Here is a 27401-nt window from a genome sequence, read left to right as displayed (position 1 = left end):
CCAAGGGAGAATAGTTTATTAAGGAGGAGGGGGTGGTCAACTGTGTCGAAGGCCGCGGAGAGGTCCAGGAGGAGGAGGACAGAGTAGTCGCCTTTGGCTTTGGCGGTAAGTAGGTCGTTGGTGATTTTGAGGAGGGCGGTTTCGGTGGAGTGTAGGGGACGGAAGCCGGACTGTAGTGGATCAAGGAGGTTGTTGTCAGTTAGGTGGGCGCTTAGGCGGTTGTAGACTAAGCGCTCCAGGAGTTTGGAAGTGAGTGGCAGCAGGGAGAGGGGTCTGAGGTTGTTTGGGTCAGAGGGGTCCAGGGAGGGCTTTTTGAGTATGGGGGTGATGTGCGCATGCTTTAGGGGGGAGGGGAATACGCCGGTAGAGAGGGAGAGATTGAAGATGTGGGTGAGGGAGCAGATGAGGGAAGAGGGGGGTGACTGGAGGAGTCGAGAGGGGATAGGGTCTAGGGGGCAGGTAGTGAGGCGGGCTTCAGAGAAGACCCTGGTGACTTCCTCAGTGGTAGCGGGGCTGAAGGAGTGCAGAGCTGGTGGGGTTACGGTAAGCGGGGTCTTGGGTGTGGAGGGGGGCAGTGCGGTTGCGAGGTCAGAGGAGGGAAGAGATGAGGGGGAGATAGGGGGGGGAGGCTAGGTGGGGAGGTAGATTGCGAGTTGACTATGTCCTGACGGATAGCATCAATTTTATTGTGGAAATGAGTGGCAATCTCGTGGGCGGTGAGTGAGGTACTGAGTGGAGGAGGGGGGGGAGAGAGCAGGGAGTTGAAGGTGGAGAAGAGTCGGCGAGGGCAGGAGGAGAGGGTGTTAATCAGGTTTACGAAGTAAGCCTGCTTGGCGGCGTGGAGGGAGGAGGTGTAGGTGAGGAAGGCAGATTTGTAGAGGGAGAATGAACGGGGGGACCTGGTTTTGCGCCATAGTCTCTCCAGCGCACGACTGCGACGTTTGAGGCATTTAGTGTGGTCGTTCTGCCATGGTTGGAGCGGTCTGGGTTTGATGTAGCGTGTGGTTAGGGGTGCCAGAGAGTCTAGGGTAGCTGATAGTGAGTCGTTGTACGTGTTAGTGGCTAGGTCAGGACAAGACAGTGGAAGGATGCTGTCGTGTAGGCGGTCGGCAGCTGAGTGGAGGGGGGCCGGGTTCAGGTTGCGAAGGTTGCGGCTGGTGATGGTTTGGCGCTCTGGGGGGGGGGAGTTAGGGGAAGGGGAGATGGAGAACGTGAGGAGGTGGTGGTCGGAGAGAGGGAAGGGGGTGTTAGAGAACTGGTTGAGGGTACAGAGGTGGGAGAAGACGAGGTCCAGGGTGTTCCCAATGATGTGGGTGGAGGATTGAGTGTGCTGTGTGAGCGCGAAGGAGGAGGTTAGGTGGAGGAATTGGGAAGTAGCCGGGCTGTTGTCATTGATGGGGATATTGAAGTCCCTGAGGATGATGGTTGGTAGCTCAGAGGAGAGGAAGAAGGGAAGCCAGGCAGCGAAGTCATCCAGGAAGCCGGGTATGGATCCGGGAGGCCTGTAGATCACTGCGATCCTTAGGGGGGTGGGTGAGAAGAGCCGGATGCAGTGAGCCTCGAAGGAGGAGAAGGTTAGGGAGGGAGGATTAGGGAGGACCTGGAAGGTGCTCAGCGGTGATAGGAGCAGGCCGACCCCACCACCTTTGTGACCGCTCAGTCTTGGTGAATGGGATCAGACGAGACCTCCATAGGAGAGTGCCGCAGGGGAGGTGGAGTCAGTGGCCTGTACCCAGGTTTCGGTGATGGCTAGGAGGTTAAGGGAGCGGGAGATAAAGAGGTCATGGATGGCAGTAAGTTTGTTGCAGACCGAGTGGGCGTTCAGGAGTGCAACCGAGAGAGGGGGGATGGATGCGGGGAGAAGGGGCACAGATATGAGGTTGAGGGGGTTACGGCAGCTGGCGGGAGCAGGGGGGTCCCTAGAGGAGGGGTGAGGTGGCGAGGGGCCAGGGTTCGGGGAGATGTCCCCAGCAGATAGGAGAAGGAGAAGGGTGAGGAAGGTGGCATGGGAATGGGAAGTGTAGGAGCGTGTGGGTCTGATAGTGGTGGCACGTGGGTCGACGGGGGAGTGGAGTAGCAGGAGGAGGTGGTGAGTGCCGTAGTGGGGAGAGGGGAGTAGTGAAGGGGCAATGTAGAGCTGTTTTGGGGGGGTAGGCGGGTAGAGGGAGGCGATTTTTGGGATGGTGGAGAGGAAAATGAGGAGGAGGAGTGCAGGAGGCATGTTGGGGTGGGTGCGGTGACAGTTGGGTCAGGGGAGGTGAAGGGATACAGGTCAGGGCAAGGTGTGTGGGGAATCTGTGTTACCATGGGAGAGTCATTTGAGTCCTTCTGTAGGGGTAGAGTGAGGGTGGAGGGCGGCAGCTGGTTGGCAGCAGTCTGTGGGTGCAGTAAGCTGGCGACCATGGGTGCTGTGGCATGTCTTCAGTGGGTACGGTGGTTCGGCTAGTGGAGGGGTCGTAGGGTGCGATGGCTGGGGGTGATGGTAGGCACGGCGACTGGTGATGCTGGCGGCTCGGTGACTGGGGTTGTTGAGGCCAGGTGTCGGGTGCTGAGGGCTCGGCGTCGTGAGGCGCTGAAGGTGTTGAAGGATCGTCATCAGAGTCGAGCGGGGCGTTGCGGTAGCGATCGTCGGCCCTGCGTGGTTTGTGCTCAACCGTGATCTGTTGCGGCCGGTAGGAGAGACCGCAGCTTCAAGGGTCGTGGTGGGCCATTAGTCGCCGGGGCGTCGCCAGAGGGAATACACACAGAATAAGAGAAGTGGTACTGTGCAGAGTCCATACACACAGAATAAGAGAAGTGGTACTGTGCAGAGTCCATACATACAGAATAAGAGCAGTGGTACTGTGCAGAGTCCATATACACAGAATAAGAGCAGTGGTACTGTGCAGAGTCCATATATACAGAATAAGAGCAGTGGTACTGTGCAGAGTCCATATATACAGAATAAGAGCAGTGGTACTGTGCAGAGTCCATATACACAGAATAAGAGCAGTGGTACTGTGCAGAGTCCATATATACAGAATAAGAGCAGTGGTACTGTGCAGAGTCCATATATACAGAATAAGAGCAGTGGTACTGTGCAGAGTCCATATATACAGAATAAGAGCAGTGGTACTGTGCAGAGTCCATATATGCAGCATAAGAGCAGTGGTACTGTGCAGAGTCCATACACACAGAATAAGAGCAGTGGTACTGTGCAGAGTCCATACACACAGAATAAGAGCAGTGGTACTGTGCAGAGTCCATATATACAGAGTAAGAGCAGCGGTACTGTGCAGAGTCCATATATACAGAATTAGAGCAGTGGTACTGTGCAGAGTCCATATATACAGAATTAGAGCAGTGGTTCTGTGCAGTATCATATTATTACAGGGTTTATCTCCAGCGCTCTCCATAAATAGACACTGAGGGTTTAGGTAAGTGGGTCAGACACATAAATCAGAGCTGGTAATCATGCTGGGAGATATCCAGAGAATGTGTGATGTTCCCCCATTATTCATATCACCTGTCAGCCTCTAAATGCATCTCTTCCTCTCTGCCTGAAAATATTGACATGATGAGAGTGACACCTCCGCAGATGCTGCATTGTTTAGATTGCCGGTTGCCAGTATAAACTGCTCATTTCTCAGCCTGAATTGTGTGATCGGTGTCTGCACAGCAGGAGGGTGCACAGCACACAAACACAGTCGCATTCACCTACCTTCCAGAGATAGGAGAGGAGGCCCTGGGAGCTGTCTGTATACAAAGTGAGATCTCCGTATTACAGACCGGATCACAATGTGCAGATGTTGCTGATACTTTTTCATTTCATACAGCCAGTGCTGAATACCTTACAGATGTGTCACCTTTGTTCTCTGACTCTAAGGCTGTTGACAGACTGAACTATTTTTTTCCCATTCAGCCAGCAGATTGATCGAAAGAGAACGTACAGAGACACAAACAAGGTGGAAGGAGGAATCTTCCCCACTTAGAAATTGTATTCTGACAGCAGGACTCTTCATTGTCAGAATAAACTCATCCCATTGGCTGCAGCCACTGATCAGGAAAAAATTTCCAACAAACCTCTGTCAAGTGGGAATGGCTCTGGATGGATCAAAATTTCCAACAAACCTCTGTCAAGTGGGAATGGCTCTGGATGGATCAAAATTCAATCAGTCCCTGCTGAACTGGCTGAATTTCAGTCCATCTTTAGCCATCTTTAGGGCTCGGGTACACTAGTGTTGCCCTTTAAAGAGTGATTGGTGATGAATCACTTTTCAGGGGGCATTTAACAGGCAGTGAGGAGGTAATATGCTGCCTCAGATGCAGTGTCTGCTACACACGGACCTCCTTCCTACAAGGACTCAGCACAGGCCACTTGAGCTCTTCCATACTAGATTGGTCAACCTATGTCTTCATGGCAGGGGCGGACTGACCATTTGGAAACTCGGGAACTGCCCGAGGGCCTGGGGACAGTAGGGGGCCCCATGAGATGCCCCTTGTACCTTTTCATAGGCTTTTTTGAGTTTGGGCAAGGACACAGGGGCCCCATGATCCCCTATTGCCCGGGGGCCCCATGAGTTGTCAGTCCGCCCCTGCTTCATGGAGCTGGCTTTGTATGTGGGTGGGTGCAGCGTGGTGGGCTGGCAGTAAACACACCGAGTCCGGATGAAATTAAGAAAACCTGTATTGAAGGAACGGCCCAAAGACACAAAAAGCCCAGTGGGAAGGCACCCAGCTGGGAACCCTCACAGTTCTGTGCAATGATGTAGAATGGAGCAGGTTCTGATGCACCGACAGCGTCAGTCTCCGAGGGCAGAATGCGTCCTTGCCAGTCTAAGTCCAATGGGAAGAATTCCAAGGCAGGATGGTGTGTCCCTAGTCTGTCCCTACTCATCTGAAACCTTTCCCTACTGCTATTTACTCTCCTTTACAGACGGGTGAATTGTCCCTACGCTATCCGCTCAGAAGGAAGCACCAAAAAGCCTGGGAGCAGGCACTTAAAAATGCTCTGCTAGCCCAAGATGGCCACCTGGGTCACCTGGATGCAGCACAGCCATCCATAAGGCTGCCTAGTTGACCAAGGAAACCATAGAGAAACCAGGTTTCTCTTAACTTCCTCTCTAGCAGTACTGTTCCGATTGAGCGCCACCTACAGTGCAAAACAGAGACTGCACCTGCCTACATGTACACAGGGGCACAGTCATGCTGGAACAGAAAAAGGTCATCGCCAAACTGTTACCACAAGGGTGGAAAAGGACAATTGTCTACAATGTATTTCTATGCTATACACTGGAAATCCCGAAACTCAAACATCTGGAGGAGGGAGCACATGTTTTTGGCAATACATGCATGTACTTCATTAGGTACACTTAGCATCGTAGTGTTGTAAATGTGGAGTACTACAAAACTCAGCATGTGCAGGTCCAAGGAGAAATCCTTACTTGATACAGTCATGCCGATTTGGCATGTGTTTTGGCCGAGCTCATTGGAGGCCGTGCAGCGGTAGGTCCCGTCCATTGCCTGAGATACATTTGTAATGAGGAGCGATCCCAACTCCTGATCTACAATATAAAACAGATTATCACAGATCTGGTTACAGTGCTATGGGGCTCATTAACACAGAGGAAACCGAGTCATCGTACGCAGGGCTTTACCTATCTATCCTGAACATGGGAAACAGAAAAGCTTTCAGATGATTGGCTGCTACACACTTGTCTCTGCAGAACTGATGGCAATGAAAGTGGGAACATATATTGGCTACAGTGTGTACGGCTAGGTTCACATCTATGCAGATTGCGGATTGCACGATTTCACAGTTCATTTTGCGGTACCTTTGGCATTTTGAACATTGCGGGTTTATTGCCAATAGAAAAGTGTTGACTTTGATGCAACTTGGATGCAACTTTGGATGGGTGCGACTTTGATGTGACTTTTGATACGGCTCTGATGCTACTTGAGTGCCAGAGCATGTAGTCACATCAAAGTCGCACCCATCCAGTCACATCAAAGTTGCACATATCCAAAGTCGCATTCAAGCCGCACCCATCCAAAGTGGCATCAAAGTCAATACTGGCAAAAAAAAAAAAACAACCGCAAAATGCATCACTTGCATTTTTAGTGAGGGTCCATTGAAGGCTATTACACACAAAACACAGTCTGCTGCAGGAAAAACAAGTCTCTGACCCTTTCCAAAAAATGCACCCAAGGTGAACTAGACCCATATGGAACCATGGTAAATGGACTGTAGTGCTTTTCTGGAAACTGGAAAACGCACTGAAATCCGCAGAAGTGTGAACCTGGGGTAAAGCTATCAGGAGTAGATTCCAGTCCAGAATACTAAACGGGACATTTAAACCGACCATCAATGAAATGAAAGCATTTGTAATGACCATCAATATAAAAGGGGCATTTAGAGGTGAGCATGTCATGGGGAAAAACACTGACCATCACCAATGCAGGTACTTATAATGACTACCAATGTAATGGAGGTAATCACACTGACCACCAGTGTAAGGGGGGCATGTACACTGACCACCAAAGTAACATCTGCATTTATACTGACCACCTACATACCAGGGGCATTTATATTGAACATATGTATAACAAGAGCATTTATACTGACCACCAATGTATCAGAAGCATTTATACTGGTCACCAAAGTAACAAGGGTGACCACGAAAAAATTGGGAGTATTGATACTGACCACCAAAGTAACATCTGCATTTATACTGACCACCTATATACCAGGGGCATTTATATTGAACATATTTATAACAAGGGCATTTATACTGACCACCAATGTATCAGAGGCATTTATACTGGTCACCAAAGTAACAAGGATGACCAGGAAAAAAAATGGGATTATTGATACTGACCACCACCCCCAGGACAAGTTCAACCAGCTCCCAGGGTGAAGATGCAGAACTGCACTAATGCATGTTGTTGAATGGGTGTGCTGGCCAGCATTCATTTTCTGCACCCTTGCGCTGCTGCGCCCAGGGCAGCTGTCCCTCCTGCCCACCCCTTGTCCTGCTGACCAACACAGTAATGGAGTTATTGATACTGACCACCAAAGTAATGAGATTATTGATACTGACCACCAATGTAACCAGGGTATTTTCACTGCCCACCAATGTAAAGGGGACGTTTATACTAGCCATCATTGTAACAGGGTTGTTTACACCGACAACCAATATATCAGAAGCATTCACACTGACCACCAATGTTGCAGGGTACTTACACCGACCACTAAGGTAACAAGGGTGTTTACACTGACCATCAATGTAACAGGGGCAGGGGCGGACTGACAACTCATGGGGCCCCCGGGCAATAGGGGATCATGGGGCCCATGTGTCCTTGCCCAAACTCAAAAAAGCGTATGAAAAAAGGTACCAGGGACATCTCATGGTGCCCCCTACTAGGGGCGGACTGACAACTCATGGGGCCCCCGGGCAATAGGGTATCATGGGGCCCCTGTGTCCTTGCCCAAACTCAAAAAAGCCTATGAAAAAGGTACCAGGGGCATCTCATGGGGCCCCCTACTGACCCCGGGCCCTCGGGCAGTGCCCGAGTTTCCAAATGGTCAGTCCGCCCCTGAACAGGGGTATATACAGTATACTGACCACCAATGTAACCAGGGTATTTTCACTGCCCACCAATGTAAAGGGGACGTTTATACTAGCCATCATTGTAACAGGGTTATTTTACACCGACAACCAATATATCAGAAGCATTTACACTGACCACCAATGTTGCAGGGTACTTACATCAACCACTAAGGTAACAAGGGTGCTTACACTGACCATCAATGTAACAGGGGTATATACAGTATACTGACCACCAATGTAACAGGGCCATATATACTAAGTAAAAATGTAACCAGGGCATATATACTGACCACCAATGCAGCAGAGGAATTTACACTGACCACCAATGTGAATTTACAGTATGTCATAAAACAGTACACTCGTTCCTTGGATTGGTTTCTGTGAAAAACAAGTAATGAGAATGTTGTGTAGCTGTATTTTCTTCAGCTGTGTGGGGGGGACACTGCTCCCATCAGCATTGTGAATTTTAGTTACGCCCCTTATTGTAGATCTAAAAAACGTGAAAAAAGACTAACGATCCCTCTTCTAATACATTTTCTAAGCTATTGAATTTATTTCAGTCTGGGAATCTGAGTTCTTATTGCCAAGCTGATCTATAATCCAAATCAAGTCTTTTTTCAGACAATATATATCCAAGGAAATTTCACCAAAACAGAGGAATGTTCCTTGAAGTCTGACTCAAAAGGCTACCACCAGGCACCATCTATATATGTAAATTAAAAAAAAATCAGTCTAATTATTTCATAGAAATTGTGTGCAATGGAAGATTCAGTTCATTTATAACAACTTAAATAAGTATTAAATTAAAAAATAGTATTCATTGAATGAATTAGGCACACCTTTTACCCTATAGGTGGAAGTCTCACCCAGCCAAGTGTCACCCCTGCGGGTGCAATATCCCACCACTAGGAGACAGCTGGTGAAACAAATGTAACAAAATAATTTTTATTGCACGTCTTACAAATATTCATCAGATAATTTTGTACAATACATGCTTATTTGTTCCATACAGAGTGTTTATTGTTCAGAGAAATCAAACTCACTTAGCATCATTCCAGGCAATAAAGGGGTCTTTGAACCTTCAAGAGCCCAGGTATAAATGGCTGGCGGGTTGGCCATGGATGAACAAGTCAGTGTGACATCTTGTCCCGTGATAGCATTCCCATTCATCTGACAGGTTGGTGCTGATGGAGGAACTAAGAAAAAAAATAGAAACAAATAGCTCTACATTATTTTAATAATCTGACTTGATATGCAGTATATACATGGATACAGATAAGAAGATGTGATGCTCCCCAGTTGCCGCCAACATTTCGCCCTGTGCCCAAAATATGAGACTGTCACCACTGTGAAGTACAACAATATCCAGAGAGGCCGCAGATAAGATATTCCTTCTCTTTCATTTTAGCAGCCATCCCCCATGGGCACTTCCACTGCAAGCCTGATTTGATATAGCAGCTGGTGTGTGGGGTGTGATGGGAGTTTCATGGGTAGAGGATCAATGGTCTTCAATGCCCAGTTATCCTACCAAGTCTGATGGTAACTGACAACTTCATACCTTACCAGCTTTGTCCTCTTTTCATCTGGACTTTTATACATTCCATCACCATGCTTACTCCTACCAGCATTACCCCTTTCACCACCACCTGTCCTCAGGTGTCTCACATTTCTGGAATATGGCACCCCTCTCGGCCAAGAATGTGCTGGTCAGGCATGGATCCAATGCTTGGTCGTTGTCCAATGTGAGTGAATGATGTCATCAAATTCCCAAGACAAGCTGCCTACCATCTTCAGCTTCAAGATTGAAGGTAAGCAAGGGGCATTCAATCTACTGCATTTCCAGATTCAGCACTGATCTCCTTGACTTTGTATGGTACCCAAGTTCTGAGCCCCAATTCTTCCAATGATCCATGAACATATCCAACTCTTCCTCCTCTATGCCCCCATTCTACAGCCAGTCCCAATTTTGTCTATCCCCCTCCATCCAAAATCAGTCTTCTCTTTCTTCCACCATGGTCCATGATTAGCTCCTTTTCTGTCTCCTATAAATCCCCATCATATCCCAACATCAGTTTACATTCTGTGTCCCCCATGGTAAGGTATACCAAGATGGTACAAATGACCAAATCATCTGTGACAACAAAAAAATTGTCCAATTGGCCAGTAGATATGTGCTGAATTTTAAAAAATTGTTTAGTTTCACGTCGATTCGTTAATTTACAAACTTAGTTTTGTTGCACTTGTAACAAAATTAATTTTGTTTCGTTTTATTTCACTTTCTTTATTCGTTCCTGACCGGGTTCAAATATTTTTCAGTGGATTAAAAGTATTTGAATCAAATTTGAACTGAAACTATCCGATCCAAGTTCATTGTGAAGAATAGCAGATTCTATTGAATTCGAAATTCACATTTCGGAAGACAGCTATATTCCTTCTATTTTATTTTATTCTAATCTATTTTTTTCTATTCTATTCTTTTATTCTCTATTTTACTCTATTCTATTATTTTCGAAATTTGTATTTCACAAGACGACTATATTATATTTTATTCTATTCTATTTTTTTCTATTCTATTATATTCTGTTCTTTGCTATTCTATTATTTTCTGTTCTTTTCCATTCTATCCTTTTATTTTCTATTCCATTCTGTTTTATTCTATTATTTTCTAAATTCAAATTTCAGAAGACTGCTATATTCTAATGCACACAATCTTTGAAGGAAATCCGCAATAGTCAGCAATATGTTTACATTTCAAATTTGTTTTCAAATTCAGTTTCATTTTCGAATGTGTTTCAAATTTGATTTGATTTGGATTTCCTTTCATTATTTCGAATTCGTTTAAATTTGTTACTATTGTAATTCAGAAATTCAGATACATACAGTTGCAAGAAAAAGTATGTGAACCCCTTGGGATTCCGTGGAGTTTTGCATGAATTGGGCATAAAATGTGCTCTGAACGTCATGTAAGTCACAACAATAGAAGAACACATAATACTACACAAACATTAGATGTTGCCATGGTTTAATTGCACATAACATGTAAACATTCACAGTGCAGGGAGGAAAAAGTATGTGAACCTTTGGACTTAATAACTGGTTGACCCTCCTTTGGCAGCAATAACCTCAACCAAACGTTTCCTGTAGTTGCAGGTCAGACCTGCACAACGATCTGGAGTAATTTTGGACCACTCCTCTTCACAAAACTGTTTCAGTGTAGCAATATTCTTGGGATGTCTGGTGTGAATCGCTCGTTAAGGTCATGCCAAAGCATTTCAATCGGGTTGAGGTCAGGACTCTGACTGGGCCACTCCAGAAGGCGTATTCTGTGCTGTTGCAGCCATTGTTTTGTTGAATGACTTGTATGCTTTGGGTCATTGTCCTGTTGCATCACCCATCCTCTGCGGAGCTTCAGTTGGCGGACAGATGGTTGTACGTTTTCCTGCAAAATGTCTCAATAAACTCTGGAATTCATTTTCCCATCAATGACAACAATCCGTCCAGGCCCTGAGGCAGCAGAGCAGCCCCAAACCATGATGCTCCCTCCGCCATGTTTTACAGTGGGGATGAGGTTTTGATGTTGGTGTGCTGGGCTTTTTTTTCTCCACACATAGTGTTGTGTGTTCTTCCCAAACAACTCAATCTTGGTTTCATCTGTCCACAGTATATTTTGCCAGTAGTGCTGTGGAACATCCAGGTGCTCTTTTGCAAACTTCAAACGTGCTGCAATATTCTTTTTGAACAGCAATGGCTTCCTCCGTGGTGTCCTCCCATGTACTCCATTCTTGTTTAATGTTTTCCTTATTGTAGATGTGTCAACAAAAATGTTAGCATGTGCCAGAGATTTCTGTAGGTCTTTAGCTGACACTCTGGGATTCTTCTTTACCTCATGCAGCATTCTGCGCTGTGCTCTTGCAGTCATTACAGGATGACCACGCCTAGGGAGAGTAGCAACAGTGCTAAACTTTCTCCATTTGTAGACAGTCTGTCTTACCGTGGACACATGAACATCAAGGCTTTTGGAGATACTTTTGTAACCCTTTCCAGCTTCATGCAAGTCAACAATTCTTGATTGTAGGTCTTCTGAGAGCTCTTTTCTGCGAGGCATGGTTCACATCAGACAGTGCTTCTTGAAACCAGTAAACCCAAAACAAGTGTGTGTTTTTTAAGGGCAGGATAACTGTCAGCAACACATCCAATATCATCACACTGATTGGAGTCAAGGTTGGCTCACTCCTGGCTCCAATTAGCTCTGGGAGAAGTCATTAAGCTAGGGCCTCACATACTTTTTCCTCCCTGAACTGTGAATGTTTACATGTTATGTGCAATTAAACCATGGCAACATCTAATGTTTGTGTAGTATTATGTTCAGCAGACTGTGTTCTTCTATTGTTGTGACTTAGATGACGTTCAGAGCAAATTTTATGCCCAATTCATGCAAAACTCCACGGAATACCAAGGGGTTCACATACTTTTTCTTGCAACTGTACAATCTCCGAATAACGTAAATTTTGTCTGAATTTCAATTCAGAATGAAACCAACCACACATGTCTACTGGCCAGTATTGCATGCCAGGCCGTAAATCCATTATACCTAGATCCCAGACCCCTTTCCCAAACAAGTATACTTTTGCTTTTATAATAATATAATGTTTTCTCTTCATACTTAGACGTGGTGAGACCTTTTCACAAATACACACAATGGATGGATCCACCATGGAATGAAGATGGGTGAAGGATGATGTCAAGAAATCCCCATTCCCAGCCGTCGTACCCTGTCATACCCAGAACAGAGTGTGCCGTTTTTAAACATTTTTTAAAAATAGTTTCATAGTTAAATTTTTTATAACATCTTCCCATTGATTCCTATCTGTACTTAACTCTCTAAATATTGTTTGGTATATCCCTAGTGTGACAGTAGTCCCTGCTACAGTGATAACAGCAGAAAGCAACACAGGGTTCTCAGCCTGTGTTCACACTGATGCGGTTTCGGAATTTGCAGCATTTTCTATGCCAATTCCACACCGCATCAGAATCGCACCCCGTTCATGCGGGTGTGTATGTTAAGTTAACAATACCCCGAAATCAGTCCGCAAAACGCGGTGCGATGTGCAGAATCGGATTGCATGGGTGTGAATATCTAGTGCGGACACAAAAAAGGGTCCTGCACCTTTTTTGGTGCGGGTGCGATGCGATTTGAGTCATACAAAATGTATGGCTCCGATCACACTGCACATAAATCGCATGTGATTTGAGCAGGAATGTGGTGTGGTTGCTGTGCGAATCACATGCGATGTACCGCACCACATTAGTGTGAACCCAGGCTCAAAGCTGAAGTTTGAGAAGCTCCAGGGTGTTTGTGTGTGGAGAAGGTTGAGTTTTAAGTTTTCTCTTGGTGTTGTTATCCTGGATCGGGGCCTGGAGTTTGAAGGTTCCAGAGTGTCTTTGGTGGGACAGAACATGTGCAGGGTCATCATAAACCAAGCCTGAGAATAGCTCAGGGTTCCCATTTTGGAGACAGGGCTCCAGCCAGGAAACAGGAGGTCTCAGCCAGGAGATAGGGCTCCAGCCAGGAGACAGGAGGTCTCAGCCAGAGAACAGGAGGTCTCTGCCAGGAGACAGGGCTCCAGCCAGGAGGCAGGAGGTCTCAGCCAGGAGATAGGGCTCCAGCCAGGAGACAGGAGGTCACAGCCAGGAGACAGGAGGTCTCAACTAGGAGACAGGGCTTCAGCCATGAGACAGGAGGTCTCAGCCAGGAGACAGGAGGTCTCAGTCAGGGGACAGGAGGTCTCAGCCAAGGGACAGGAGGTCTCAGCCAGGGGACAGGAGGTCTCAGCCAGGAGACAGGAGGTCTCAGTCAGGAGACAGGAGGTCTCAGCCAAGAGACAGGAGGTCTCAGCCAGGAGACAGGGCTCCAGCCAGGAGACATGAGGTCTCAACCAGGAGACAGGAGGTCTCAGCCAGGAGACAGGAGATCTCAGCCAGGAGACAGGGCTCCAGCCAGGAGACAGGAGGTCTCATCCAGGGTTTAGGTGTGCTCCAGCACAGGAGTCAGGTGGTCTTCTATCAAGAGGTCAGAGTGTGGACCTGTGCAACACAGAGCTGTGCGTCAGAGGACCAAGAAAGCGGTGAAAGAGACACAGAGCCTGGGTTCTGGGAGACAGGGTTTCTCCGGGCAGGGGCCAACACAACCAAGGTGATATTTGTGTGTTTGCTGGATAGCAAAAAGTTACCAAAGAGAGCAGTGGTGCTGCTGACCAGAGAGCCACGTGGCTTGGCATTTTTCAGTTCTTTTCTTTTTGAAGTAGAAACCCCTATGAGGGCAACCATTGTTTGTATGGAACTTTTAATTTTGTTTTCAATAAAAGTGGGCTGCCATGCACTTAAACTCATGTTCAGACTGACGCATCTCACTAAAAGCGCATCTACCAGGTGGAGTCTAATCACCCCAAATCACACTATGAGTTTGATTTACTAAAACTGGAGAGTGCAAAATCTGGTGCAGCTCTGCATGGTAGACAATCAGCTTCTAACTTCAGCTTGTTCAGTTAAGCTGTTTCTATGCAGAGCTGCACCAGATTTTGCACTCTCCAGTTTTAGTAAATCAACCCGTATAAGTTTATATGGGAGTGTCTTTTTGCTGGATATATGGGGAATGTCTCCTTGCTGAATATATGGGGAATGTCTCTTTGCTGGATATATGGGGAAAGTCTTGTTGCTGGATATATGGGGAATGTCTCGTTGCTGGATATATGGGGAATGTCTCGTTGCTGGATATATGGGGAATGTCTCATTGCTGGATATATGGGGAATGTCTCGTTGCTTGATATATGGAGGAATGTCTCTTTTCTTGATATATGGAGGAATGTCTCTTTTCTTGATATATGGAGGAATGTATCTTTGCTTGATATATGGAGGAATGTCTCTTTGCTGAATATATGGAGGGATGTCTATTTGCTGAATATACAGAAGGATGTCGATTTGCTGCATATAGGGGGCTGTCTCTTTGCTGGATATTTGGGGGATGTCTCTTTGCTGGGTATATGGGGTCTGTCCCTTTGCTGGATATATGGGGGATGTCCCTTTGCTGGATTTATGGGAGAATGTCTCTTTGCTGGATATGGGACTGTCTCTTTGACTTAATGCCATCTGTTTGTGGCACTTTCTTACTTGTACACCCATTCCCTACTTGTGCAAGAACCACTCTTTGTGCAACCACCCCTTGGAGAGCTGCCTAAGGAGAATCATTCTCTCTACATGGCCTACGTCCTGAGAATATCTACAGCTTCAAGAAATCCAGCTCCTCACTCCTTCCTTCTACTTCCTGAATCTTACCCAGAACTGAGAGCTGTACAATGCCGGAGCCGGTGCCGCTGAAATCTGGCGGGTTGTTCACTTCGCAGATGTAGGAGCCATTATCTGACCAGGCGATATTATTCAACTGGATAGATGCCGTTCCGGAGGTTGGCTGTTTCTGGACACTGCTTAGTCTGTCTGCCTGAGATCCCGGCTTGTATGTTGACCCTCCTGAGTAATAGTAAATCTAAGTAACAGAATGATAAGTCAGTGACAATATTTCCCATGGACAACCAACAACACACTTGTAGCACTACCCCCTTAAGGGTTGCTGAGTTATTTTTGGGCTTTCTGTCACTCTTGACCCCACTCTAAAAGCCCAACCCCTGTTGACACCACCATACAACTCTAGCCAGAGTAAACTCACTCAGTATTACCAGAAAATAGACTCACACTCCGGATAGAGTGAACTAATACTTTATATTAGAGTCAAGTATGAGCACAGTAATGCAGCACAATATTATAGGTGTGTAATAACAGTTATCACTCTTAGTAACTTTAAGAAAAGATCAGCACACATATAGCAAAAAAGTCAGTTCTGGATGTCCTGCAATTCAGAATTGAACCAGAGGCCTCAACTTTGAGATGTTTATGTCCCCAGTGAGAAAAAAAAAACTATTAAAGCGTAAGACTAGCTCACTTAGGGCCCTCAGAAGCTGATGACAAGGTTCAAGTCTCAGGCAAGTAAAGACCTCTTTAATTGGGAAGGCTAATGTCCCTTTAACTGCAGTGGGAAATCTTCTGCACACTTGTTGGGGCCCAGTTTGTGCACTACAAGAATTCAGATCTCCTTGGTTGCAACAGGTGGAAGCCCCTCAAAAGGATTTATGCAAGAACTATCCCTTTATGTGGTATTTAACTTGGGAAGTACCCCTTTAAGACATAAGTAATCCCTAGGGGTTCACATACTTTTTCTTGCAACTGTAACTTAAAGTGTTACTAAGCCCTGGACGCTGCATTCACTAGATCTGGTCTTCCAGGATCCCGCATTTACTATATCTGGTCTCCCCGGACCCTGCATTCACTAGATCTGGTCTTCCAAGATCCCGCATTTACTATATCTGGTCTCCCCGGACCCTGCATTCACTAGATCTGGTCTCCCAGAACCCTGCATTCACTAGATCTGGTCTCCCCGAACCCTGCATTCACTATATCTGGTCTCCCCGAACCCTGCATTCACTATATCTGATCTCCCCGGACCCTGCATTCACTATATCTGGTCTCCCCGGACCCTGCATTCACTATATCTGTTCTCCCCGGACCCTTCATTCACTATATCTGTTCTTCCCGGACCCTTCATTCACTATATCTGGTCTCCCACGACACTGCATTCTCTATATCTGATCTCCCTGGACCCTGCATTCACTATATCTGGTCTCCCACGACACTGCATTCTCTATATCTGATCTCCCTGGACCCTGCATTCACTCTATCTGGTCTCCCACAGTACACAGAACATGGAAATGCAATTATTTTAGTAAATATAAACTGCTAAATACCTTTTCTCATCGGCAGTGTATAGCAGTCCTGTGACTTCTATCAGTGTCCAGCAGAGCAGAGCTGACCCCCCCTGACCCTCTGTCTGGACAGTGCTGATTGGCCAAGTGCTGCTCATATGCTCTCTCCCAAGTAAAAAAATACTCTCTAGCAACACACACCAAACTGAACATGTGCAGCTTGCCCCCAAGGCTCTGTTCTATCAGCAGATGTATTGGAGACTGTGGAATTAGGGGAGGATCAGAGAAGACAGGATCAAACAGCATTTTTACACAATGCATGGGATAAACCCCTTAGGTTCCACAGTGAGTATAACTAGCATGCTTTACTGCATATACAGACTGATTTTACTGTTGTGGGTTTAGTAACACTTTAAATAAAAGACAGTTTTTTTGGCATAATCAGTCCTATTTTCAATATCAATGCCAACATTGCAGGATTTCTGCCAGGGTATGCAAACATTTGAGCACAAATGTAGTTTAATTTTCCTATCACTTTCTATCTCAGTGACAAGGGTCACCAGCACTAATACATACTGTATATGCTATGAATGCTCTTTAATACCAGCTTGGATTTCTTTAGCTTTGGTGCAGCTACCTGGCATGGAGTACAAAAATCGCCACATATACAGCATATACAATTAAAAAGAGGGAAACAGGGCCACTGACCTGTTTGCCGTTTGTTGGCTGAGTATTTCCAGGAGCGAATTTCCACTCCACCACAAACTGATTGCCGACGGTGGTGGAGTACGTGCATGGCAGGATGACGTTGGCACCCACTTTGCCCACAACCACTTTCTCTGGGATTGTAACTGTCACAGACAAGATGGTGTCTGAAAAAAAGCACATAAATACTACAAATCATCTGACAAGTTTCTGATATGGTGGTCACAGTTGTATCATAATGGTCGTTTGGAGCCCGTTCACACCAGGTGTGTGGCACTGCGCTACGCACTATTCCAATGCAATGCCCTTGCAGATATAGACATCTGAATCCCGCTCCTATGCATTTCTGGGATTTCAGTGCAGCTGGCTATCCAGCATGCAGCTAGCTGACTCAGGCATCCGTGGTAATACCGCGATATTAGATGCTTAAGATGCCTGAAGACTCCTGGGATCGAGGACGCCAATATCCCAGGAGTCCTTGGGATATCCAGATCCAATCGCTTAGGTAGCTGGGAACCTGTGCCATGGAAATTAAGAAAAAAAGGTACTTTCAAATAATAATAATAAAAGATTATATTAACCATTTATTCATGGACTGTGGGTAGGCATTGTGATGGGGATAACTTTAAAAAACAGGTGGAGCTCCGCTTTAAGTGTACCGCCACCTTAAGTGTAAAAAGATTCTTACCGGAGCTAGTGGACTCTATATTGATAAAAGGAGTCACATGCGCTTGTGTATGGGTATACTTTTTGGAAAACATAAACCACTTCCAGTTCCCCACTTATGGTTTCAAAAGCACCTCATCTGAATGTAAAGGATACTTCACCGTGACATGAAGAGAGTCAGAAAAGCCACATAGCGTAAATCCGTATGAAATAAGTTATTTAAAAAATACTAACCACTCACAATGTTAAAAACAGATCGCTTATCAATATAAAACTCCAGTCCCGAGAATCACACTGACCACTTCCTGGTTGCAAGATGCGTGGTGACGTCACAAACTCCACCCTATACGTTTCGTCACGATGGACATGGTCAGGCATGCAGATAGTGTGAATGCAGCCTAATGCAGGCAATCATTTAAAGTGAACTGCTACCCTGCCAAAATATTTGTCATCTTCACTCAGCCAATCATGTATTTCACACTGTACAGCTAAAGGGTGACACCACTAATCATCAACTCATCAGTCTGCTGCTTCACCTTTTACTATCCAATCACTGGCTGGGAGAGGGACAAGACCTGGAAGTGTTACTTAAAGTGCTACTAAACCCACAACAGTAAAATCAGTCTGTATAGCATGCTTGTTATACTCACTGTGGAACCTAATGGTTTAATCATCTACATTGTGTAAAAACGCTGTTTGATCCTGTCTTCTCTGATTCTCCCCTTATTCCAGTGTCCTCCACTTATCTACTGATAAGACATATCATGTGGAGTCATTCTGCACATGCTCAGTTTGGTGCGTATTGCTGGAGAGGTTTTTTTTTTTCTTGGGAGGGTGCATGTGATCAGCACAGGGCCAACTCTGCACATGCTCAGTTCGGTGTGTACTGCTAGAGAGGTTTTGTTTTTTTTCTCTTGGGAGAGTGCATGTGATCAGCACAGGGCCAATCGGCACTGTCCAGACAGAGGGTCAGGGGTTATGCATCCTCCTAGAGCAGAATGAAAACTCCTACATGCTTTAACGTGTGCTCAGTTGGACACTGATAGAAGTCACAAGACTGCTCTAACTGCTGATGAGAAAAGTTATTTAGCAGTTTATATTTACTTTATAGGTTTTTTTTATTTTATCCATTTGCCTGGACTTTGTCTTTAAAGAATCCATAAAAAAATGCTTACACAAGCCCAGTAATGACGGATTCTCATTAAATTACTTTCTTCACTTTTCTCTGCTGTTTTCCAGTTTAAACTTCTAACGGGGATTGAAGAATATTCACAAAGATAATGTAGAATTAAGTGTTACCGAAATAAGCTTTCCCGAAATACATTATTTAATAGCCATTTCCGGCAGATCATAAAATATTCTGTTCCAAAATCTAAAAATCGGCTCAGCTAAGAAGGAACACAAAATTCTGCCGTCTCCGGAGAGAGCAGCGAGATATAAAAAGACTCCATTGGGAGGCGAATTCCATCATCTCTCCAGCCACTTCAGCTCTACCTGTACATCTCTATGGACCACAGCAACTCCGCCACTATGAACCTGGATGTTCCCTGACAACTGCATTACTTAGAACTGAAGGCAAAACTTTAAAAACAAAATTTTTGTATAGCGTGCAGATAGATTACATCCCCCGTCAGTTTTTATTGTTGTCTGTGCCTCCATATTTGTCCTATTTACCAGTAAAGTAAAAGAAAGCTTGGGTTTCCCCCAGGAAAGTAATAGAGGGGAAATCTTCCAATGGGGACACTAGTTCTGGTGACCTGGGGGTCCCCAAAGAAGTTGAATCCTGTCCTGGTGACAACCCAAAATGAATCTTATTAATCTATGTACATGGGTTCAGCAATATATGCTCATTACATATTTAATCTCTGCTCTCTTGTTGTGCCTTAAAAGTGACTTTTTAGGAGAGTTTTTTTTTAAATGTTACTAAACCCACAACAGTAAAATCAGTCTGTATATGCAGTAAAGCATGCTTGTTATACTCACTGTGGAACCTAAAGGGTCTAATCCACTGCATTGTGTAAAAAGGCTGTTTGATCCTGTCTACTCTGATCCTCCCCTTCTTCTACTGTCCCCAATCCATCTGCTGATAGCACAGAGCTCTAGCAGTCACTCTGCACATGCTCAGTTTAGACCCCATTCACTCTTGAGCATTTTTTAGCTCGAAGCTCGACACTCAGAAACTCTCACCAAGTAAATTCCCATTATTTCCAATGGCCCCTGTTCACACTTAAGCATTCTGTCACCTGTTGCTCAAAAAAGTACTTGCGCTGCTTTTCAGGCAGATCTAAGCCTTTTTGTTCCCATAGACCGGGAAATGCCTGAACAGTGGGAATGAGTGTTTTTTTCACGTGTTCTTTTAGGTGTCTTCAGCTTAAACAGCAGCTACTTCTATTGGCTATAGCAAAAAAAGCCTAAATGAAAAACACCTATAGTATCTGCAAATCTGCTCAAAGAAAAGCTCAAAGACACCTAAAAAGAATGCTTGAAAAAATGCCTGAAAAACACTCAAGCTTAGTGTGAATGAAGCCTGAGTGTGTATTGCTAGATAGTTTTTTTTTTTTTGTTTTTTAATTTGGGAGGGTGCATATGATCAGCACACGGCCAATCAGCACTGTCCAGACAGAGGGTCAGGGGTTAGGCAGCCTCATAGGACAATCAGGGGAGAATGAAAACTTCTCCTACAAGCTTTAACCAGTGCTTTGCTGGACACTGATAGACGTCACAAGACTGCTCTATACTGCTGATGAGAAAAGGTATTTAGCAGTTTATATTTACTAAAAAAAAATGCATTTCCATGTTCTGTGTACTGTGGAAGACCAGATATAGTGAATGCAGGGTCCTGGGAGACCAGATATAGTGAATGCAGGGTCCTGGGAGACCAGACATAGTGAATGCAGGGTGTGGGGAGACCAGATATAGTGAATGCAGGGTCCGGGGAGACCAGATATAGTGAATGCAGGGTCCGGGGAGATCAGATATAGTGAATGCAGGGTGTGGGGAGACCGGATATAGTGAATGCAGGGTCCTGGGAGACCAGACATAGTGAATGTAGAGTCCTGGGAGACCAGATATAGTGAATGCAGGGTGTGGGGAGACCGGATATAGTGAATGCAGAGTCCGGGGAGAGTGGATATAGTGAATGCAGTGTCCAGGGAGACCGGATATAGTGAATGCAGGGTCCGGGGAGATCAGATATAGTGAATGCATGGTCCAGGGAGACACAAGACTGCTCTATACTGCTGATGAGAAAAGGTATTTAGCAGTTTATATTTACTAAAAAAAAATGCATTTCCATGTTCTGTGTACTGTGGAAGACCAGATATAGTGAATGCAGGGTCCTGGGAGACCAGATATAGTGAATGCAGGGTCCTGGGAGACCAGATATAGTGAATGCAGGGTGTGGGGAGACCAGATATAGTGAATGCAGGGTCCGGGGAGACCAGATATAGTGAATGCAGGGTCCGGGGAGATCAGATATAGTGAATGCAGGGTGTGGGGAGACCGGATATAGTGAATGCAGGGTCCTGGGAGACCAGACATAGTGAATGTAGAGTCCTGGGAGACCAGATATAGTGAATGCAGGGTGTGGGGAGACCGGATATAGTGAATGCAGAGTCCGGGGAGAGTGGATATAGTGAATGCAGTGTCCAGGGAGACCGGATAGAGTGAATGCAGGGTCCGGGGAGACCGGATATAGTGAATGCAGGGTCCGGGGAGACCGGATATAGTGAATGCAGTGTCCGAGGAGACCGGATATAGTGAATGCAGGGTCCGGGGAGACCAGATATAGTGAATGCAGGGTCCGGGGAGACCAGATATAGTGAATGCAGGGTCCTGGGAGACCAGATATAGTGAATGCAGAGTCCGGGGAGACCGGATATAGTGAATGCAGGGTCCGGGGAGATCGGATATAGTGAATGCAGTGTCTGGGGAGATCGGATATAGTGAATGCAGGGTCCGGGGAGACCGGATATAGTGAATGCAGTGTCTGGGGAGATCGGATATAGTGAATGCAGGGTCCGGGGAGACCGGATATAGTGAATGCAGGGTCCGGGGTTTAGCAACACTTTAAGTGATATCATATTCAGATATTATGATCTACGCATGCATGATATAATAAATACAGTGAAACAATACATGGATTCATTGTATTCGCTAAGCCCTGGTTCACATCTGTGCGGTTGTATGGGCCACAATTTGCACAGGAACAAGAGCACATTTAATTGAATGGACTCATGTGCCCTGGGACATGCAGGGAAGAAGTCCCTGCATGGAAACCAAGGTTCCCAGTACGGTTGCGACTTCCAGTGCGGGTGCCGTGTAATTAGAATTATTGATACCTGCCCACTTGTCCTGCATTTCTCTGTGTGGGTGGTACGGCTGCAGGCATTTGTGCGGGTCCCACAGCGGCACCACCTACACAGATGTGAACTGAGGGCAAGTGACACTTGCAGAATATCATAGACCTCTGTCTGGACCGTGTTGATTGGCCCTGTGCTGATCACATGCACTCTCCCAAGAAAAAAAAAACAAAACTCTAGCAATACACAACAAACTGAGCATGTGCATGGGGCTATGGATTCGGTTTGTATCAGGTGGTCATTTGAACAAGAGAAGGATCAGAGAAGTCAGGATGAAACAGCCTTTTTACACAATGCAGAGGATTAACCCCTTAGGTTCCACAGTGAATATAACAAGCATGCTTTACTGCATATACAGACTGATTTTACTGTTGTCGGTTTAGTAACACTTTAAGTCCCCGAATTCCCCTGGGTCTCTGGAGACACCGGACATCGAGTGGGGGGGTACCCCTTGTGTGGGGGCGGCGGTGCTACCCTGGGAGACACTGAAGGAGATGCTGGGATGACACAATGGATTAAAACGTTATATAGCTAAAGTTAACGTGTCCTGTGTTCTGTCACAGCCCTTCAAAATGTATAATGGAACTAGACAAGGATGCCCACTTTCTCCCTTACTTTTTATTATATCTTTGGAACCGCTATTAGTTAAATAATATAGATGTAAAGGGAATCTTGATAGGTGACATAGAACATAAGGTAGCGGCTTATGCAGATGACATGTTATTTTATATAGAAAATCCCAGAGAAACCCTACCCAACCTAATGAAAATGTTAAGACACTATGGAGAACTATCAAATTTGAAAATGAATCCCTCAAAATCAGAGATATTAATTATTAACGTTCCAAAGACAGATAAACAGATATTGCAGAAAGTCTTTCCCTTTGTTTGGAAAGAAGAGGAATTGAGTTATTTAGGTGTAAAATTAACCCTCTCCTTACAGAACATATATCAGAAAAATTATAATCCTATGATAAACGAATTGAAAAATGATCTGAGGAAAATATCTTTTGGATCGCTCTCTTAGACTGGTCGTATAAATTTGTTAAAAATGTTGATAGTCCCAAAGGTCCTGTATAAATTTCAAATGCTCCCAATATATTTGCCGTGGTCTTTTTTTGAGACAATAAAAAGGATGATGCTCAAATATATCTGGGCAAATAAAAGACCAAGAGTTAATTATGAGGTACTGTGTAAAGACAGAATGAATGGGGGTCTAAATGTGGTGGATTTTAGGAGATATTATTTTGCGGTGTTGATTTCACGAATGGTAGATTGGAAGTATAATTCACGGGGAAAAAGTTGGGTAAGGATAGAAAATACACTGAGTGAGTCACAGTTAGATAAGATTATTTGGCTGCCACAACAGTTTAGGAATCTTTCTGGAAATAAAAACACCTTAACATGAAATGTTTTTAGGATATGGGATAGAATACATAAACAAAGGGGGTGGGAGTATAATTCACTATTAATCCCATTGGGGGGAACAGAATTCTTCCCCTCAGGGAAAGAGGATATCACAGGTAAATGGATAAAAGATAGAAATGCACGTTTAAAAGATATCACCGATAAAGGGGAATTGTGTACTTTTAGAGAGCTAACAAATAAGAAGGAAATATTTTCAAGGTTAGATGAATGGCGTTCTCACAAATGAAGACATTTTGTTACAGCACTCCCGCAGCCACTAAGAACGGTGGAGGACATGGATCCATTTGAATAATTTTTTAGTACAGATAGGATGCAAAAACATGTTACCTCTCGCATATATGATACTAACTGGTATATTTGAATCTACTTCTCCACCGTTCTTGGTAAAATAGGAAAAGGAATTAGGAACAAAATGAAAGGAACAAGTGGATATGAATACAGTAGAAAGGAATTACAAATGTTTACTGATTTACACCTAGTGTGGCACACAATCAACGATCAGGGAATTCACCTTTGTGTTGGAGGGGGTGCGGGAAGAAGGGTTACCTTTACATAGGCTATCCCCCCTCCAGTCCATCATGAATACTGCTGCCAGGCTCATCCACCTTACCAACCATTCAGTGTCTGCCACCCCTCTCTGCCAATCCCTCCACTGGCTTCCACGCGCCCAATTAATAAAATTTAAAATACTAACAACAACTTACAAAGCCATCCACAACTCTGCCCCCCAGCTACATCACCAACCTGGTCTCAAAATATCAACCAAACTGCTCTCTTCAATCCTCCCAAGACCTTCTGCTCTCTAGTTCCCATGTGACCTCCTCCCATGCTCGCCTCCAGGACTTCTCTTGAGCTTCTCCCATCCTATGAAACTCCCTACCCCAATCTGTCTGGCTGTCTCCTAATCTATCCACCTTTAGACGATCCCTGAAAACCTTTCTCTTTAAAGAAGCCTATCCTGCTTCTAACTAGTAAACCACCATTTATTTCCTGCATCAGCTCATCCCCCACAGCTATTACCTTTTGTATCACTCAACCCTTCCTCCTAGATTGTAAGCTCTAACGAGCCGGGCCCTCTGTTTCCTCTTGTACCAAATTGTATTGTAATGTCTACCTTCATTTTGTAAAGCGCTGCGCAAACTGTTGGCGTTATATAAATCCTGTATAATAATAATAATAATATAATAACTATGGCACATATATGGTGGGAGTGCCCCAAAATACAGCAATTTTGGCAGGGAATCATACAACAAATACAGGAGATAAAGGGGGTTAGTGTATTGAAGGATCCCTGGGTTTGCCTATTTCATAATACAGATCTTATGGTGACGCAATATAAGAACACAATGACATTTCACTTTATAAATGCAGCAAAAGAGTTGATTCCGAAATTTTGGCAGCTTCAGGAAATGCCAAAAATTAAAGACTGGATAAATAGAGTGGAATATATATACAGGACGGAGGAATTGTATTATATTGGAGAAGATAAAGTTGAAAAATGTAAGAAAATCTGGGAAAGTTGGACGTTTTTTTTAAACATTGAGGATATACTCAATCCTAGTTAGTGACAGATAGAGAAGGAAAGTGGAATGATAAAAAAAAGATCTCAGGAATTAAAATAGAGGAATAGGAAGAAAGAGATTTAAAATAAGAAGTGACCAAAAGGAGGGGGGGGGGGGCTGGAAGATAGGAGAGGGAGGGGGGGACTGGGATGTTATGAAAATATTGTTTATGAAAATTGTATGGACTTATTGTGTGGTAAACTTTTGTATTTATAATATTAAAAGCAATAAAAATAAAACAAAAAAACCTAATAAACACTATTGGAAGCAGAACATTCATGGCTGGAGTTATGCTTTATAGTGAATGCCAACCAGGGGCAGACTGACCATTTGGAAACTCGGGCACTGCCCGAGGGCCCTGGGTCAGTAGGGGGCCCCATGAGATGCCGCTGGTACCTTTTTCATAGGCTTTTTTGAGTTTGGGGAAGGACACAGGGGCCCCATGATCCCGTATTGCCCGGGGGCCCCATGAGTTATCAGTCCGCCCCTGATGCCGACCCACATTTGTTTTCTAATTTTGGATGGAGTGGAGAAGCCTTGTTGGGTGTTTACTGCTGTCCAAGGCTCCAAGAGATTTATCCTCACTTCCTGTCCTGCTGACAACGTTTTAGCGGCCAGGATCGGAGGGGAACTGTCCAATGGTAACACAGACAGAAATAAAAATGTTTTCCTTTAGTAGTGTAGGGGAAGGATAGTACCCCGTCATTTCTATATTTCTGTCTGTATCCCTGTTGGAGATTTCCCCTCACTTCCTGTCTGGTGAAACCAAGATTTACTGGCCAACCAATCTGTTTTCCCCACAATAAATTAAAACTCAGCTGCTGCAGAGAGAGCCATACAGGGGATCGGTTCCAGTAATTGCCCCCCTGCCACACCCATCCTCCCTGTGCACTATTTCCCCCTGCTGCCCAGGCCCCCACCGGCAGCTGCAAGCACACAATAGGATCCTTCAGGATGGAGAGTGGGGGAAGGGTCTGGAAAATATGTCACATTTACCAGCCCCTATCTTTCATGAATGTATACAATGAGTGCTCAGTACTGGTCACTCACTGTGTTCAATCATAACTGAGACATAGTAAACTTTTTAAGGGGGGGGGCCCTGGATGTATGGGGCCCCGTGGTTTCTAACAGCAGCCCTGAGTGTGAATGGAGCCTGAGTTCTACATTAAAGGATTCCTTTGTTTCTACTTCCACTGTTGCCTAAATTGTGCCATTGGGTAATTCCTTCTCAGCATTGTTTGATTATTATCCCCATCACATTGCCGTACAATCACTACACAAAACACATCTGCAGACATTCAATCAACATGGGCAGCACAGTGGCTAAATGGTTAGCACTTCCGCCTGGCAGTACTACGGTCGTTGGTTCAAATCCCAGCCACAGCACCACCTGCCTGGAGCTTGCATGTTCTCCCTGTGCCTGCGTGGGTTTCCTCCCACACTCCAAAGATATGCTGGTAGGTTAATTGGCTCCTGTCTAAATTGTCCCTAGTATGTGTATGTATGAATGTGAGTTAGGGACCTTAGATTGTACACCCCTTGAGGGTTAGGGACTGATGTGAATGTACAATATATATGTAAAGTGCTGTGTAAATGGACGGCGCTATATAAGTACCTGAAATAAATAAATAACATCAGCAAAAGAGCAGGTGGACCTGCAGCAGTTCACAAATTAAAGTGTTCCCACCACATCCATCAGAGTTCCACAGGTATTATCAGATTTCCTCTGGACGCCATGTTGGACAGTCACCATGTTTCATTAGAGCAGCTTCTCTGCACTTCTCAAATATCAAAGATTTGATCAAGACCGCAGATTTTCCACTGATGATTACTGAGCAATGGCAGTGTGAAGATATTCGTAATACGATTTGCCTTTTCCCCATCCGCCCCATACTGCTGCCTTCATAGGTAATATGTAACACATTGATTTTACAGGTCTTCCATGTTTAGTATATCGTAGATTTAGAGGCTGGAGTCTTACCTGAAATAAAGGCGATTAGAAGGAGGATGAAGTATTTGCGGAGCATTATGGTGGACGTGGAGTCCTCTGACCGACTCTGGCGGAGTGTGAAACCTGTTATCTCTCCGGCTATTGTGCTGCAGGGAGAGAGCTGTGAGTCACTGATATCGCCCGCCGTTGGGGAGGTGAGCGCTGTTTACCTGCGTCCTGCGGCGATTTAGTATTAGTGAGCGGACAGACAGAATGGGGAGCGATCAATTAGTTCCTGACCGACCATTACATTGGATCTCTCGGAAATGTACAAGTCTGTATGAATACATT

The 27401-nt window shown here is 45.1% G+C and overlaps 1 protein-coding gene across 1 annotated transcript in view; it reads right to left on the bottom strand.

Annotated features, from left to right (window-relative positions):
- The window catches only part of VSIG2 (V-set and immunoglobulin domain containing 2), a 36067-nt gene extending 8879 nt beyond the window's left edge, over positions 1 to 27188 (bottom strand). Inside the window, exons 1-5 of the mRNA XM_089680921.1 lie at positions 27102 to 27188; positions 17108 to 17271; positions 14922 to 15129; positions 8633 to 8785; positions 5424 to 5543 (exon numbers count right to left, since the gene is read on the bottom strand). Coding sequence (XP_089537047.1) covers positions 5424 to 5543; positions 8633 to 8785; positions 14922 to 15129; positions 17108 to 17271; positions 27102 to 27147 — 691 coding nt within the window. The 5' untranslated portion in view covers positions 27148 to 27188. The remainder of the gene's footprint in view (positions 1 to 5423; positions 5544 to 8632; positions 8786 to 14921; positions 15130 to 17107; positions 17272 to 27101) is intronic.
- Between the last annotated feature and the right edge of the window lie 213 nt (positions 27189 to 27401).

This window comes from Staurois parvus, unplaced genomic scaffold (genome assembly GCF_062004578.1).
Source record: "Staurois parvus isolate SC_StPar_1 unplaced genomic scaffold, SC_StPar_1.0 ptg000253l, whole genome shotgun sequence".
NCBI classification, from domain to species: Eukaryota; Metazoa; Chordata; class Amphibia; order Anura; family Ranidae; genus Staurois; species Staurois parvus.
This window is presented reverse-complemented; position numbering and strand designations above follow the sequence as displayed.